This window comes from Rhinopithecus bieti, unplaced genomic scaffold (genome assembly GCF_001698545.2).
Source record: "Rhinopithecus bieti isolate Rb0 unplaced genomic scaffold, ASM169854v2 scaffold_31173, whole genome shotgun sequence".
Taxonomy (NCBI): Eukaryota; Metazoa; Chordata; class Mammalia; order Primates; family Cercopithecidae; genus Rhinopithecus; species Rhinopithecus bieti.
Window position 1 is genome coordinate 2,134,698 of NW_016813861.1, and position 16,104 is coordinate 2,150,801.

At 43.6% G+C, this 16,104-nt stretch overlaps 1 protein-coding gene across 2 annotated transcripts in view; it reads right to left on the reverse strand.

The window, feature by feature from the left end:
* ARFGEF3 (ARFGEF family member 3) overlaps positions 1-16,104 on the reverse strand; it is a 189,846-nt gene that overhangs the window by 62,497 nt on the left and 111,245 nt on the right. For both annotated transcript variants that reach the window (XM_017848989.1, XM_017848991.1), the window contains 2 exons: positions 4,065-4,231; positions 2,511-2,676 (listed from right to left, as the gene is read on the reverse strand). In XM_017848989.1, the coding sequence (XP_017704478.1) occupies positions 2,511-2,676; positions 4,065-4,231 (333 nt within the window). The remainder of the gene's footprint in view (positions 1-2,510; positions 2,677-4,064; positions 4,232-16,104) is intronic.

Here is a 16,104-nt window from a genome sequence, read left to right on the forward strand (position 1 = left end):
TGACGAGGACTCTGCCACCCGTGGACAGACCTCACTCTATGTTCTGACCTTCTGCCTGATTCCTAAATAGTGCCTCACCCCAAATTCTACATGGCTGGGTTCCACCTGCCAGTAGTTTATTCTGACACCTTGTAAGAACCCCTAGTGCCAACCATAGGCAACATAACATGCCCTTTGGACAACAGATTCTGTAACCCAGCTGGACTGTTCTGCCCAGTCCTGTGCTGTTCCTGCTGGGCACAGAGCCATGCCGAGCTGTGTGAGGATACAGATACTCCAGAGAGGTCAGGGCCATGCTCTGCACCTCCTTCTGCTGGAGGCAGGAGAGGATAACTGCATCAGAAACCAGTGTGGGGAGGGTGGGTGCAGTGGCTCACACCTGTAATCCCAGCACTTTGAGAGGCCAAGGCAGGCAGATCACTTGAGGCCAGGAGTTCAAGGCCAGCCTGACCAACATAGTGAACCCCTATCTCTACTCAAAATACAGAAATTAGCTGGGCATGGTGGGGGGCACCTGTAATCCCAGCTACTCGGGAGGCTGAGGCAGGAGAATCGTTCGAACCTGGGAGGTGGAGGTTGCTGTGAGCTGAGATCATGCCACTGTACTCCAGCCTGGGCAACAGAGCTAGACTCTGTCTCAAAAAAACAAAACAAAACAAAAAACCCAAACCAACCAACCAACCAACCAACCAACCAACCAAACAAACAAACAAAAAACCCAGTTTGGGGACTCAGAGACAATCCAGGACAAGCCTGGAGCTCTAACTTACTAAGGCAAGCGATGACCCGACTAAACTTTTGCACATCTTTGGCATTATGGCCGAGCCACAAGAAGCCATGAAAAGCTGCTTTTGCCAAAAAACATTGCCCCACAACAATATGGCATACTGCTCTCTACACTCTCATGTGAAATTTCTAATTGTCAAATAGGATTTTAAAAGTTACTGTGGTCCATATACACCATGGAACACTACATAACCATAAAAAAGAACAAAATCATGTCCTTTGTTGCAACATGGACACACCTGAAGGCCATTATCCCAAGCGAGTTAATGGAGGAACAGAAAACCAAATGCCATATGTTTTCACTTATAAGTGGGAACTAAACACTGGGTACTCATGGACATCAAGATGTTAACAATAGACACTGGGGACTGCAAGGCAGGAGAGGGAGGGAGGGGAAAAAGTTGAAAACTATTGGCTACTATACTCAGTACCCGGGTGATGGGATCGGTTGACCCCAAACCTCAGCATCATGCAATACGCCCAGGTAACAAACCTGCACATGTATCCCTTTAGTCTAAAGTAATAGTTGAAATTATATATATAGAGGGAGAACTATCACATGAGACTCTGCAAAAAGCACCAACTTGCTCACAAGCCATTGCAACTCACAAGCCATTGCAACTCACAAGCCATTGCAACCTTACACAAAATAATACTCCTGTGAGGACATCTGCCCAGCATCTGCTTGCCTGTCCAAGTTAAACTGGCACCGCCCCTGTTACTGATCCTTTACTTAAGGATCATTATCTCAAAACAATGATGAAATCCTCCTCATTTTTCCTTTAAACACCTTTGCCATCCTTTATCTCCCTGTATAAGCATGTAGTTTATTATGGCGGGCATATTCCCAACGCAACGTCTATTCCTGAATAAATATTTTCTTTTCGAAAAAAAAAAAAAAAAAAAGCTCTGGACACTGAAGACAAAGATGCTGGTAAGTATTTGGCATTATTCTTAATTCTGGTACAGTTGGGAAGGGAAGGGAGGGCCTCTGATATAGATAGAAAACAGAAGGAAACCAACTTTTTTTGTTTTGAGACAAGGTCTTGCTCCTGTTGTCCAGGCTGGAGTACAGTAGTGTGATCTCGGTTCACTGCAACCTCTGCCTCCCGGGTTCAAGTGATTCTTCTGCCTTAGCCACCCAAGTAGCTAGGATTACAGACACTTGCCACCACACCCAGCTAATTTTTGTATTTTTAGTAGAGACAGGGTTTTGCCATGTTGGCCAGGCTGGTCTCAAACTCCTGACCTCAGGTGATCTGCCCACCTCGGCCTCCCAAAGTGCTGGGATTACAGGCATGAGCCATGGCGCTTGGCCAGGAAGCCAACTTTAAAATCAGTCATTTTACATTTATTGGTAAATCCCAAGAACACTGAATGAAATGATATGGGTGACTATTAGCATGTGAGAACTTCCAGGAATAATCCTGGGCCTACACATCCTACCGATATGGCCTACAGTTTTACACCAACAGACAAAGGTGCTAAGTTAGTCCTCATCTAATGGGGCACAGTGAGCCCTACAGACTCCCACATGGAAAAGGTACAGAAAACACCTGTGAAGTGAACTCATGACACTTCCTTGGAACTGTCACCAATGCCAGGGAGCTTTGTGGGTGCTGTTTCAGTCTGCTCCAAGCACCAACACTTCTCTGAAAGAGGCTTTAAAGCGTGAGCCACCCCACCCTACCATGTGCCCCAAGGCCTTGCAACAAACCACTGACCAGTCAGCATTGTGATGAGGGGAAGGCTGTTATCTTCCGGGCTGCCCCAATAGCCAGCCTCTCCAAGCATGTTCCTGTCGAGCACCTGATGGTAGAGCTCCTCAATCCAGGCCTGGGAGAAGACCATCAGCACACCGCTGGTCTGCACCTGCTTCATGAAGTCCTTCTACAGAGAGATCGCATGAGAAGGTGACCACATAACACTCCGCTCACTAACAGGCTCCTAAGTGCCTCTGCTGCCTCTTCACGACAGAGCCCTGAACTAAACCAAGGCTTGTGTATTGGGTAAGGGGGCGGCAAGTGGGGAGAAGTAGAGATGGAGAATTCCCAAATGTGCTGAGGTCTCCTTCACTGATGACACCTTTTGACAGATACCTTGTAGAAGGATTACAGAGACTGCACTTTTCATTCTTACTCTTGGATGTGTGGAAAGGTTTGCAACTGCACAGATGTCTTTAATAGAGTAACAGAGCTTCCTTTTCTAAGAGCACCAACAGCAGCAGAGATGGAACGCGTTCCTGTTCCTACAGGAATGTGCACATTTCCAGAGATACTTCACTTATGCTCATGAAGTAACCACGTACCTTTGGGAATTTACAATTTATCAAGCAAACAAATGGTTGTTGATTTCCTTCATGTAGATCCATGGATTTAGGCTCAGGAACTGATAATAGGGTACACCATGGAGTGGCTTGCTCCATCACAGGAGCTAACCACAGGACAATCAACATTCTCATTGCACCCCTTACAGGAGGTGCTTATGAGCAACAGCCAGTGAGCTTCGTTCTGGGTCAACAGTCAGTCTGGGAACATGTTGGAATACGGTGAAGAGTTTTTCTAAGTGCACACCTTCAGCCAGGCATGGTGGCTCATCCCTGTAATGCCAGCATTTTGGGAGGGCAAGTTGGGAGGGCTGCTTGAGCCCAGGAGTTCAAGGCCGGCCTGGGCAACATAGCAAGACCCTGTCTTTACAAAAAATAACAAAAAAAATTAGCCAGGCATGGTGGTGAACACCTGTAGTCCCAGCTACTTGGGAGTTGAGGTGGGAGGATTGCTTGAGCCCAGGAGTTTGAGGCTGCAGTGAGCCATGCCATGATCACACCACTGCACTCTAGCCTGGATGACAAAGCGGGACTCTGTCTCAAAACAAAGAAAAACACGACTCATTTTCAGCAAATTTCCTGCATATCTTCTGATCTCCCTTAACACATCAATGATGTGGTTTTGAACAGGTTTTATCCATGTGTTTAATAATGGCACGGGATGAAACTAATGGGTTATCCCTGGGCAGCCATTTCCAGGGCCTCACGTCCATACACTCTTCACTGGAGCCCAGTGGGTAGTTCTGTGATCACGGTGCTGGGCAACTGTGTATCTGTGCCCTTATATATATGTCATCTCCTTCCACCCCCCAAAGTCCCACTGGCATTACCAATCTAGAGCAGTGTGGAACAAAACACGCTGTGCCATCCCACTCAGGGCACTGACACTCGACTGTACACCAGGAGGCCACAGCCTGCCCTCTGCCAGTCCAACGAGGGACGGCACACTCACCATCACGCCTGGTGCCAGGGTCGGCCGCTTCCTGTAGTAGTCACCGTGGGAGAGCTTCAGATTGAGGAGCAGGGCGTAGTGTGCAGCTGTGTAGAGGCTGTCTGCGTTCATCAGCATCTGGAAGCTGAGGCTGCTATTCCCGTCAAAGCCAGGAGAGTGCATCATGCCTAAGGGAGAAAATGAAGGGACTTTTGGGGCTGTGAACAGTGTGCCTGGCAAGGCTGGCTTCCAGAGAGCTGCAAACCCATTGTGATAGATGCTGCATCATATAGGACATTTATGTATAGCACTGACAGCTAGCTAGGAATACCCTTAGGGCCTGATACATATGCCAGCCTGGTGGCAAACAGCGTGAGCTCAGGAGTGGATCTGCCTGGGCCTGGATCCTGATCTCTTACTTAGCAGCTACAACTTTGATAAAATCATGTAAACCCTCTAAGTCTCACCTTCTTTTCCTATAATAGGGAGAAGAACTGACTGCATTCTGTCCCTAGATTGAGCCCTCCGGTGGCTCCCCATCACAATATAATAAAACTCCAACCTCACCCTATTCTCTCCCTCTCACTCCCCGCAGCCACCCTGCCTGCTATCCCTCAGCCACACCAGGCCTGGACCTGCCGCAGGGCCTTTGCATTTGTTTTTGCCACTCCCTAGACTGATCCCAGGATCTCTGGATGCTGCACTCCCTCAATTCTGCCAAGTCTCTGCTCAAGTGACAGAGACACCTTTCCTTTTAATTCCATTATTAAATAGCAAATCCACTCCTGCCCACCAATATGCCGCTTCCTTATCTGGCTTTTAGAAAATTGCCTCAATGGCATTTATTCTACCCAGCTTTATGTTAATATATACTTGTTTATCATCTGCCATCACTACTATAAAATCAATAAGAAGGTGATACTTTATTCATTTTGTTCACTATAGAATCCCCAGTGCCTAGAACAGTGTTTGGTACATGGTAGACCCTTAAAAACATTTGCTGAATGAATAAGAATTAATGGACATGCCAGCATGAGAATTAGATGCAATAATGCATGTAAGATGTTTAGAAAAGTTACTTGTAAATACAACTTTTCAAAAGGAATAATGTTCCTCAAAAAGCTAAACATAGAATCACTATATGACCCAGCGATTCTACTCCCATATAACCACAAGGACTGAAAGCAGGGATTTGAACAGATGCTTGTACGTCAGTGTTCACTGCAGCATTACTCGCAATAGCCAAAAGGTGGAAACAACTGAAGTGCCCATCCACAGATGAATGGATAAGCAAAATGTGGCATATACATAAAATGGGCATTACTCAGCCATGAAAAGGAATGGCGTTCTGATATATGCCACAACACAAAGGCGCCTTGAAAACATTATGCTAAGTGTCAGGCACAAATATATATGGTGCACTCTATGAAGTACCTAGAATAGATCTGAAGAAATAGAAAATAGATTGGAGGTTACTAGGGGCCAGGGACCGGGGGCAGAGTACCTTCTATTTGGAATGTTAAAAAAGCTCTGGAAATACTTGCACAACACTGTGAATATAATTAGTACCACTGAATTATATACTTAAAATTTATTAAAATAGCAAATTTTGTTACATATATTATTACCATGATGAAAACAAATAATAACGTAATACATCAAAACACGTTAGGCCAGGCGCAGTGGCTCACACCTGTAATCCCAGAGCACTTTGGGAGGCTAAGGCAGGTGGATCACTTGAGTCCGGAAGTTCGAGACTATCGTGCCCAAGAGGGTGAAATCCCATCTCTACTAAAAATACAAAAATTAGCCCAGCGTGGTGGTGTGTGCCTGTAGTCCCAGCTACTTGGGAGGCTGAGGAAAGAGAATTGCTAGAACCCAGGAGGCGGAGGCTGCAGTTAGCAGAGATCGCACCACTGCACTCCAGCCTGGGCAACAGAATAAGACTCTGCTTCAAAAAAACTCCCAAAAAACAAAAAAATAAAAACAAAAAAACCCATGTTAAATGTGCACTTTAAGTGGGTAAACTGTATGGTATGTGAGTTATCTCACAATAAAACTGTTAAAAAATAAATGAGGAAATAAAGAGGTTTTAAAAAAACCATTAAATAATAGCTATTGACATTTTCCCCACTATCTTTTTTTTTTAAAAGATATTTTATACTTACTAAAGTTTTCATTTTGAAGATCCCTTTGAGCTTTATATAAATAAACTGAAAAAACAAACAACTACATCTCATGCTCCTAAGATGGGTTCATTCAGTCAGAGTTGTTGGTATCTTGGCTCAAACTTTCACAGGGAGCTTGGGGTGACAAAATTACGGAAGTCGGCTTCTCTGCATCTGCTAGTACACTGGTCCTAAGGCCATCGGCAGACAGCCATTTCCAGGCCCTCAGGGTTCCCACTATCTGGAGCCTGGTGGTCAGCTCACAGCTCTGCAGCCCAAAGACAACTGCACATCTGTGTCCTTACACTGTCATCTCCTCTTACCCTCCAAAGCCCCACAGGCATTATGAGCCCAGACAAGTGTGGAACAAAACACACCGAGCCATTCCTCTCAGAGCACCTTAAGAGATTTTCAATGAATGTTCCATTTGTTCCTGCAAATACTCGGAGGCTGAATTTAGCGATGTGGGGGAAGCAGTCCATCTCTACATTTGTGCATGCAAATTACACATGTCCATATACTCTGCAAATCAGGTCTAAAATTATTCTTTAATCAAAAATATGGCTCATATGTAATGTAAGAGTTTTCTAGAATTAACAAAGAAATGAGAGATACAAATTTTCAACCAGAATGTTTATCCAGTGATGTCGTCCCTATGAATTTTTTTTTTTTTTCCTGAGACAGAGTCTTGTTCTGTCACACAGGCTGGAGTACAGTGGTGTGATCTTGGCTCACTGCAACCCCTGCCTCCCGGGTTCAAGCAATTCTCCTGCCTCAGCCTCTCAAGTAGGTGGAATCACAGGTGTGCGTCACCATGCCCAGCTAATTTTTGTATTTTTAGTAAAGACAGGGTTTCACCATGTTGGCCAGGCTGATCTTATAGTCCTCGTGACCCGCCTGTCTCAGCCTCCCAAAGTGCTGGGATTATAGGTGTGAGCCACCATGCCCGGCCATCCCTGTGAATTTTAATAAATAGGTAAGTAAGAAGATGTGGACCAGAGAAAGCTTTCAAAGTTGAAAATAATTCAAGAATTTGCCATATTTGAGGGCAGTATAAACATTTTTTGGTGGGAGTAAGCATATATATTATTCCCATAAAACCACCTTAGACAATCAAAGGTTGGGTATTACCTCTGCCTTATAAAAGAAGGCGGGGGAAATTCAAAACTGTAGAAAATGTGAAGTTGCCTCAAGATGTTGTCTACCAAGGGCACTTTGTGATCATGGGCTGAGGTGCATTTTATTATTACTATGTTTTTATTTATTTTATTTATTTATTTATTTGAGATGGAGTCTTGCTCTTGTTTCGCAGGATGGAGTGCAATGGCACAATCTTGGCTCACTGCAACCTTCACCTCCTGGGTTCAAGTGATTCTGCTGCCTCAGCCTCCCAAGTAGCTGGAATTACAGGCACACGCCACCACGCCCGGCTAATTTTGTATTTTTAGTAGAGACGGGGTTTCTCCATGTTGGTCAGGCTGGTCTAGAACTCCTGACCTCAGGTGATCTGCCCGCCTCAGCCTCCCAAAGTGCTGGGATTACAGGTGTGAGCCACCGCGCCTGGCAAGGCTGAGGTGCATTTTAAAATGAAGATCAGACTGCAAGTGAGATCTGAAAACTATATCTTTGGTTAGCACATGAGCAGTGTATCTCAGCCCCGATGGTCTGTGGGAACCCCCAGCACTCTCAAGGTGCTAGTGGGGCTGATTTCAGTTATCTGGAGGAGACATAGGGCACAAGACCAGTCTCCTTCCATGGTAAAACAGAAAGTAGCATTTAGGGTTGGGTGTTTAACTATCTCGGATCATAGATGAAAGGTACAATTGAGTCTATCAACAAGAAAAAAATGAATCTGTAAATGACTTTCATTTTAGACATCGGTAATAATTCCTTTCAAAATGTTGAAATGTTTACCTCGGGATGTTTTGGAAAACTGAGCACTTGCTCAGATGCTGAAAGTGAAAAAGGCCGCTAATGAGAGTGTTGGCCTGGAGACTAAAATCAGCAGAGAAGTGACAAAGCCCCGGCAGGTACTGCCAGTGGAGACATAGTCTGTTGGTGCCAGCCTACATCCGCATGCAGATTAATTTCTTAAATTACAAAGAGGTGGCAAATTTGTAAATAAAACAAAATAAGGTCTATTTTGTCAACTTAAACAGCCATTTTCTTGCTATGTCAGATATAGTTTACTGGTGATATTGATAATAATGGAAACATGATAAGAATAATTCATTAAATGCTTTCTATTGCCTAGAACCAATCTCTCCTCATAGATCATTTTCTAATCCTGCCCAATTGTTTACCAGTAAGGAAAGTGTCCCAGAGACAGTAATTTGCCCAAAGTTACACGGCTCAAAATCGGCAAAGGTCTTTTGGGCCCACACTTCAGGTTTTTGCACTAGCCATGCTCTACTTGCTTTGAATGTCATGAAAAGATTCTGCCATATCCAGTATCTCTCTAATAGATACTCTATTTTCCATTCTTCCCTCTGATTGGCCTCACTGATGTGTTATCCAATCTACAGTAACAAACTATAGGAACTATGACTTTTAACGTATTCTCACTCTTTGCATTGCCCAGTGTTCGGTAACTAAAGTTAATTCTCTCCCTCTATAATTAAGATGTGCTTGACTGTGGAAACAGGAGGATGGGTCACCTACTTGACTGCTTACCAGTGAAATATTAGATACAAGATTAGCACAAGAGACCCCTAAAAATCTCTTCTGTGTCTAAGAGAATTTGGTACTTCTTCTTTGGATAAACATTAATTTAGAACATTTAATAGTACTGAAGAGTATAAAAAATAAGAACAGTAGTCCCCGCTTCTTCCAAGGCCCAATGATACCTCTACCAGAAAGACTGACTTCCTTGTGTGTATGAAAATACCACAAAGCGAGATCACACTACATATGTCGAACTGTAACTTGATGTTTTCTAAAAATATGTGATAGATGTGTCTGATACTGACACTTCTGAATCTGTTTCCTTCTTTTTTAATGACTGTGCATATACCATTGCATAGTTACATTGTGGTTTATTTGGTCTTAATGCTCTATTGGTGGACATTTATGTTGTTTCAATTATGAAAAAAACTGAAACAATGAAATGAATGTTAGTACTTCTGCAAGTGTACTAAAAGCAGAATAAGTATATTAAGTTTAATAGATACTTCCAAACTCTTTTCCAAAAAGATTTATACCAATGTTCCCACCTACCCACTGTGCACAAGAGCACTCTTACACCCACTCTCAGCAACGCTGGGCATTATGAGCTTTCTAAACCTTCGTGATAAGATTACACAACTTTGCTTAGTCAGAGATTTGTTTAACTCTAGGGCTCTAATTTTTACATAACAATACTGCTTTATCTTCTGATACAGGTTGCAAGAAATTCTTTTAGAGATTTGGAAAAGGCCCAAAGAAGAAAATAATCTGTAATAACACCAGGCTGAGATAAGTAGTATTAATATTTTAATGTGAATTTTAAATCCTTCTTTTTAAAATTACATTATGATAATTTTTCATATCATTAAATATTACTGGAAAACATCATGGTAAATGGCCATATAGGCCGGGTGCAGTGGTTCATGCCTGTAATCCCAGCACTTTAGGAGGCCAAGGCAAGTGGATTACCTGATGTCAGGAGTTCAAGACCAGCCTGGCCAACATGGTGAAACCACGTCTCTACTAAAAATACAAAAATTAGCCAGGCCTGGTGGTGGATGCCTGTAATCCCAGCTACTCAGGAGGCTGAGGCAGGAGAATCGTTTGAACCCAGGAGGTGTAGGTTGCAGTGAGCCAGATCGTGCCACTGCACACCAGTTTGGGTGACAGAGCAAGACTGTCTCATAAGTAAATAAATAAATAAATGGCATCTGCTAGTATGCTATAAATCTCTGTCTGAGTTTCTGTTTCTTCAGTGTAGGTTCCAGGAGCCAATGAGACGCCAGGTATCCACTGGTATTTTTAAGTCTGTCAGGACTTAAAAAACTCATACATTTGCTGGGCTACGGTTTTTCAGCCACCATGTTTTTTTTTTTTTTTTTTTTTTTTTCCAGAGCTAATCAACTCCAGAGGTTTTGTGTTCTTGAACAGCATCTCTTAAATAATTGAAAATCCTCTAAGAGAAGCATGTGAAGAACAGCTTAAAGATCCACCAAAAGGAGAAATTGAGTACATTGTGGTAAGTTAGCAGGAATGGGTATTATAGAGGCATCCTAAGTCATATTTGCAAAGAATACTTAAAGACACAAGGAACATGGCAACAAAATATTAAGTAGAAAGTAAGTTACAAAATTACACATATGACATTCATTCCCCTCATCCTGATACTGTGCAGTGTAATGAGTGTGCTGTCTGGAGCCAGGCTCATATCCTGGTATCACTGCTTCCTAGCTATGTACATACCTTGGATGACTTATTACTTAACCTGTGTCTCAGTTTTCTCATCTGTAAAATGAGGATAATAATATCATCTACTTTATGGGGTTGTTATGAGTATTAAATGAGTTAATATCTGTAAAACCCTTAGATAATACAGGGCATACAGGAAGTTCCATGTTAGATTAGCTATTATTATTATTGCAGATACATGTAAATAAGCACATTCATATGATGAAAAATGACCACAAAGAAAGATGCCACGACATTTCAGAGTCAGCTTCTAGGTGGTATGATTAGTTATTTTGTGTTGTCTTTTTTTGTAGAGATGAGGTCTTACTATGTTGCCCACTATATCCTCCCACTTTGGCCTCCCAAAGTGCTGAGACTACAGGAGTGAGATTTTGTGTGGTTTTTATATTGTTGCATTCTCTAAGTTTTATAGTCCACAATGCCAGGTGTTGGTAGAGGAGTTTGTTAGACTACTTATTCTCCATCCCTGCTTCTAGAATACTTCTCTTCCTCCATTTATTAAAACAAGCAAGCAAACTCTCAGCCTTTGAGGCTCCTATCATCTGGCCAGATCTTCCACCCATCCTTGAAACTCTCCTCGGTGATATGCCAGACACAGCCACATTCACTGACCACCCTGGCATGCAGTCTGTGGCCTCCTCTTCACCCCAATGCCTCCTGCCCTTCCTGCCATTATCCTGCACGACTTCAGCCTCTAGATGGCCAACTCATCCAATGCCAGGTCCTTTTAGAGTCTTGACAACCATGCCATCCACCATTCCCTCTATTCCACCCCTTCCCATGCATGGGCTCCTACAGTAACACTCAGAATCAATTCACCCCACTCCAGGGTTCTTCCTGCAACATCACTAATTTAGATTTTAGATGGCCCACTCTGAATGGAATCTTTCTGTTGGCTTACCCACTCACACTACAGTAGATTTTGGAGGAATCCTCACCTGCATGTACTACTGCATTTAATCTGCAGAATAGATAAAGTAAGTGCTGCTGTTTATCATACTTACATTACAGGCAGGCAATGTGAGGCAGGGAGAGGCTCAGTAACTTGCCCATGGTCACAGCTATTTGGCGAGAAATGGCTAGAGCCCAGATATGTATACATGTGTGCCTATGTAAAATTCCTGAAGTTGGGAGGCAGAGGAGGGCGGATCACGAGGTCAGGAGATCGAGACCATCCTGGCTAACACAGTGAAACCCTGTCTCTACTAAAAATACAAAAAATTAGCCAGGCGTGGTGGCAGGCGCCTGTAGTCCCAGCTACTCAGGAGGTTGACGCAGGAGAATGGCGTGAACCTGGGAGGCGGAGCTTGCAGTGAGCCAAGATCGCACCACTGCACTCCAGCTTGGGTGACAGAGTGAGACTCCGTCTCAAAAATAAATAAATAAATAAATTAATTAATTAAACTAAAAAAATTTCTTAAGTTAGAGCTCATATTTATGTCTATATAAACTTTCTGAACATTGGTTTCATTCTCCCCCTTTCTGTCTGAGACAACATTCAAGAATGGAAGTCACCAATGACATTACAATAAGGATAACTCTGAATCCATAGTTGGTTTTTAAAACAAAATATGGTGCTGTATTAGAAACTGCTCATTACTATACAAAACCATTTTCTTCTTACTTGGTAATAGAATCATGACTTTACTTGGGCTTGCAATGTGCCCTGTCTCCTAGGAGGGGTCAGTGAACTTGAGGTTGTTGTGTGGCTCTTCCAGACAGCTCCTGAAAGCAGCTGTATTTAGCTCTCAGGTGGCTCCTTTGCTAGCCTTGCCCCCTTCCTTCTTGCTCAGACTATGGATGAGAAGCCAGCAGTTCTGCCAGCACCAGCTGTCTCGGTTCATGAGGAAACCTGAAGATGACAGTCACCTATTAACAAGAGTAGAGCAGAAAGACAGGAGCACCTGGGTCCCTGATCATCATGGAGCTCTGGAGATCAGACCTCAGACTCAAGACTCAATTTAGCGGAAAGGAAATGAATCTCTTTCGTTTTGTAGTAATATCTGCCTTTTTTTTTTTTTTTTTTGAGACAGAGTTTCACACTTGTTGCCCAGGCTGGAGTGCAGTGGCGCAATCTCAACTCACCACAACCTCTGCTTCCTGGGTTCAAAAGATTCTCTTGCCTCAGCCTCCCGAGTAGCTGGGACTACAGGCATGTGCCACCATGCCTGGCTAATTTTGTATTTTTAGTACAGACGGGGTTTCTCCATGTTGGTCAGGCTGGTCTTGAACTCCCTACCTCAGGTGATCTGCCCACCTCAGCCTCCCAAAGTGCTGGAATTACAGGTGTGAGCCACTGCACCAGGCCATCATCTGCATTTTCTATATATGCAAACAAACCTAATCCTAACTGACAGAGGCAGCATAACATACTCATTTACTTATTTGGGGTTTTCTTCCTGTAATTTTACCTTCTGCATTATACAAAGATAGCAAGGTAAACTTGTATTTGCCATCTTTTAAGGTGTTTAAACCACAGAGAAAAAAACTGAGGCTTGGTAACAGCATAAATGCCTTCCTGGTTGTATAGTCACAAAGCCAGAGCTCCTTCCAAAGACTTCGGCCCACTCCTTAGAGGGTAAAGAGACAGGGGAAGAAGCAGTGAGGCAGAGAAGGGAGAGCCTAGGCTGGGCAGAGGTTGCAGGTCTGTGGCTGCCCACCGCCTGGCAGTACCTGCAGGGTTGGCAGGACCCCCGGGGAGGGCAGACGACAGCAGCAAAATCACAGGACCCTTAGGGAGCCAATGATTGGAGATAATGGAGGCTCCCTGGTGATATAAGAGGTGAGGGGCCTTACAGATACAAACTCCAGCTTCTGGTTTGACCCTGGGTTTAGAACTAAAGGGAGGGCAGAGACCAAATGTTCTCCCTGCTACGCAGGCTGGGGGGCTAGAGTCAGCTTTGTTTTAATGTAAAGAAATAGATATATCTTATATAACTGAGATTGATACTTGCTATACTATCTTTCAGGAAATCTGGTACTTTATAAATATCATATTGCTTGCAGCATTATGATAGCCTTACATTTGGTTACAGTCAGTCACAAGACTGCAACTGAAAACCAGTAATCTAAGGAACAGCAATCCAAAGTCAGTGCCCATGACCCTTGATCAATTGCTGTACAAGGCTGGGACCTTCCTTTAGTGCTGAGGAGCCACCTTACACAGATGTCACTTTGTTCTATCCAGGATCAAAGAGGCATTTCTGCAGCGATCACAGCTCATGTCAAGCACTGTCTTTATAAAAAACATACTTTATTTGCCCGAACATTTTCAAACTCCTCTACCATATGAAACTTTAATTGCTTTGAAAAGAAAGGCTCTCTTGAATCCTGTAGAATTAAGAAGGCTCATTTCAATGGCATATTAGCTGTCTGAAGATAGGAGTCACTGAGAAACACTGAGTGACTGTGATTCAGCTGAGAAAGCAGCTCCCTGATAACAGGGTAGGGATGAAGGCTTGATGGATGTTTATGACAAAGTGAGGTTTGAAGCTTCTGACATCAAAATAAATAATGAGAAACTCAGAGAGTTTCTTTCCCTTCTCCCTCTCTTCTATTTTTACTTTCATAACATTCTCTCAGAAGAACAAAGGAAATCTGCCATCTCCATTTCAGTGGAGCATCTATGTTTCTCTTTTGTTAATTTTTAATCATGGAAGTGGCACTTGCAAGGGGGCAAGAGGACATGCCTCAGTCCCGAGATGGACATGGGCCAGCACCCAGTGGCTGGGGGGTAGCCAAAGCAACGATAAGTGCCACCAGTTGAACCACAGCAGTGATGGAAGACAGCCAGCTGTTGGTAACAGGACCACAGAGTGATGGGTCTGTAATTTGGAAAGAGAGTCCAACTCCTGAATAGGAAAATATTGTGATGTCACAAGAATTAAATAGACCTACAACTAAATTACGTCAATAAAAATGACATTCAAAAACAACCGAACATTTGTGAAGTCTCCTTTCAATGTATTGATTTCTACATTTAAAAAATAATTTCATAAAACATATTTGGTCTGATGGGAAATTTATGGAACTCTAAAATTTGGGCAGTCTGCAACATTTATAGGGCCATATTCTGGCCACATAAAAAATTCACAAAAGCCCTGTTTTGCATATACTATAAATAAGTATTGATTTGAAAGGTACAAAAACACAAAACTGAAGACCTGCTTTGGCCTCAAATTTGAAAAAGACTTTGCTAGGATTATGTTTCTTAATTCTCATAAGAAATGAGGGTGGTCCCTTGGAAGTCAGTCCTCACCACTGTGAAAATTCATTCATCTGAAATTTCTGGGGATGTGTTGATAAAGAAGAAGTTATCTGAGAGCTAAATTTTATATATTGTGCTGAAACTTTGGCAGTGGAGTTATTTTGTATGGATAATTTGAATTTTTTTTTCTTTGAGGTGGAGTAGCTCTGTTGCCCAGGCTGGACTGCAGTGGTACAATCTCGGCTCACTGCAACCTCTGCCTCCTGGGTTCAAGCGATTCTCCTGCCTCAGCCTCCTGAGTAGCTGGGATTACAGGCATGCGCCACCATGCCTGGCTAATTTTTTATATTTTTAGTAGAGAAGGGGTTTTGCCATGTTGACCCGGCTGGTCTCAAACTCCTGGCCTCAAGTGATCCGCCCGCCTCAGCCTCCTGGATAATGTTAATTTTAAATAGAAGACCCTAACTATAATTTTACCATTTCTTGATGGCTCAAGGCCATAATTATTACTGCAACCAGTGGCCATGCTGAGCTCTGATACACAGCTATTCTGGGGACTAACCATGTTTGGTGGGCTCTCTGCCTTGGTACAAGGGACACCAAGCTGGTCGGAGTAGCCAAGGCTGCCAAACCTCTCCATACGACTATTCCCAGCCAGGAAGAGGCAGAGACTCAAAGGATCCACCAACCGCTTCCAAAGAACAACCTGAGAGGCTTTATGTACAACTCCTTCAGCTCATGAACTACTGCACATCCTGAGAGACCTAAAGGCTTGGTGCAGTGGCTCATTCCTGTAATCCTAGCACTTTGGGAGACCAAAGCAGGAGGATCGTTTGAGCCCAGGAGTTCGAGACCAGCCAGAACAACATAGTGAGACCTCATCTCTTTTCTTTCTTTTATTTCCTTCTTTCCAACATAGTGAGACCCTTTCCCTTCTCCCTCCCCTTCTCCCTTCCTTCCCTCCCTCCCTTCCTCCCTCTCTCCCTCCCTTCCTCCCTTCCTTCCCTCCCTTCCTCCCTTCCCTCCCTCTTTCCCTTTCTTTCTCTCTTTCTCTTTCTTTGACAGGGTCTGAAGGGCAGTGGTGCAAACATGGTTAACTGGAGCCTCAACCTCCCAGGCCCAAGTGATTCCCCCACCTCAGCCTCCCAAGTGGCTGGGACAACAGGTGCACCACCATGCTTGGCTAATTTTTATATTTTTTTGTAAAGAAAGGTTCTCACATGTTGCCTAGGCTGGTCTCAAACTCCTGAGCTCAAGTAATCCACCCGTCTCA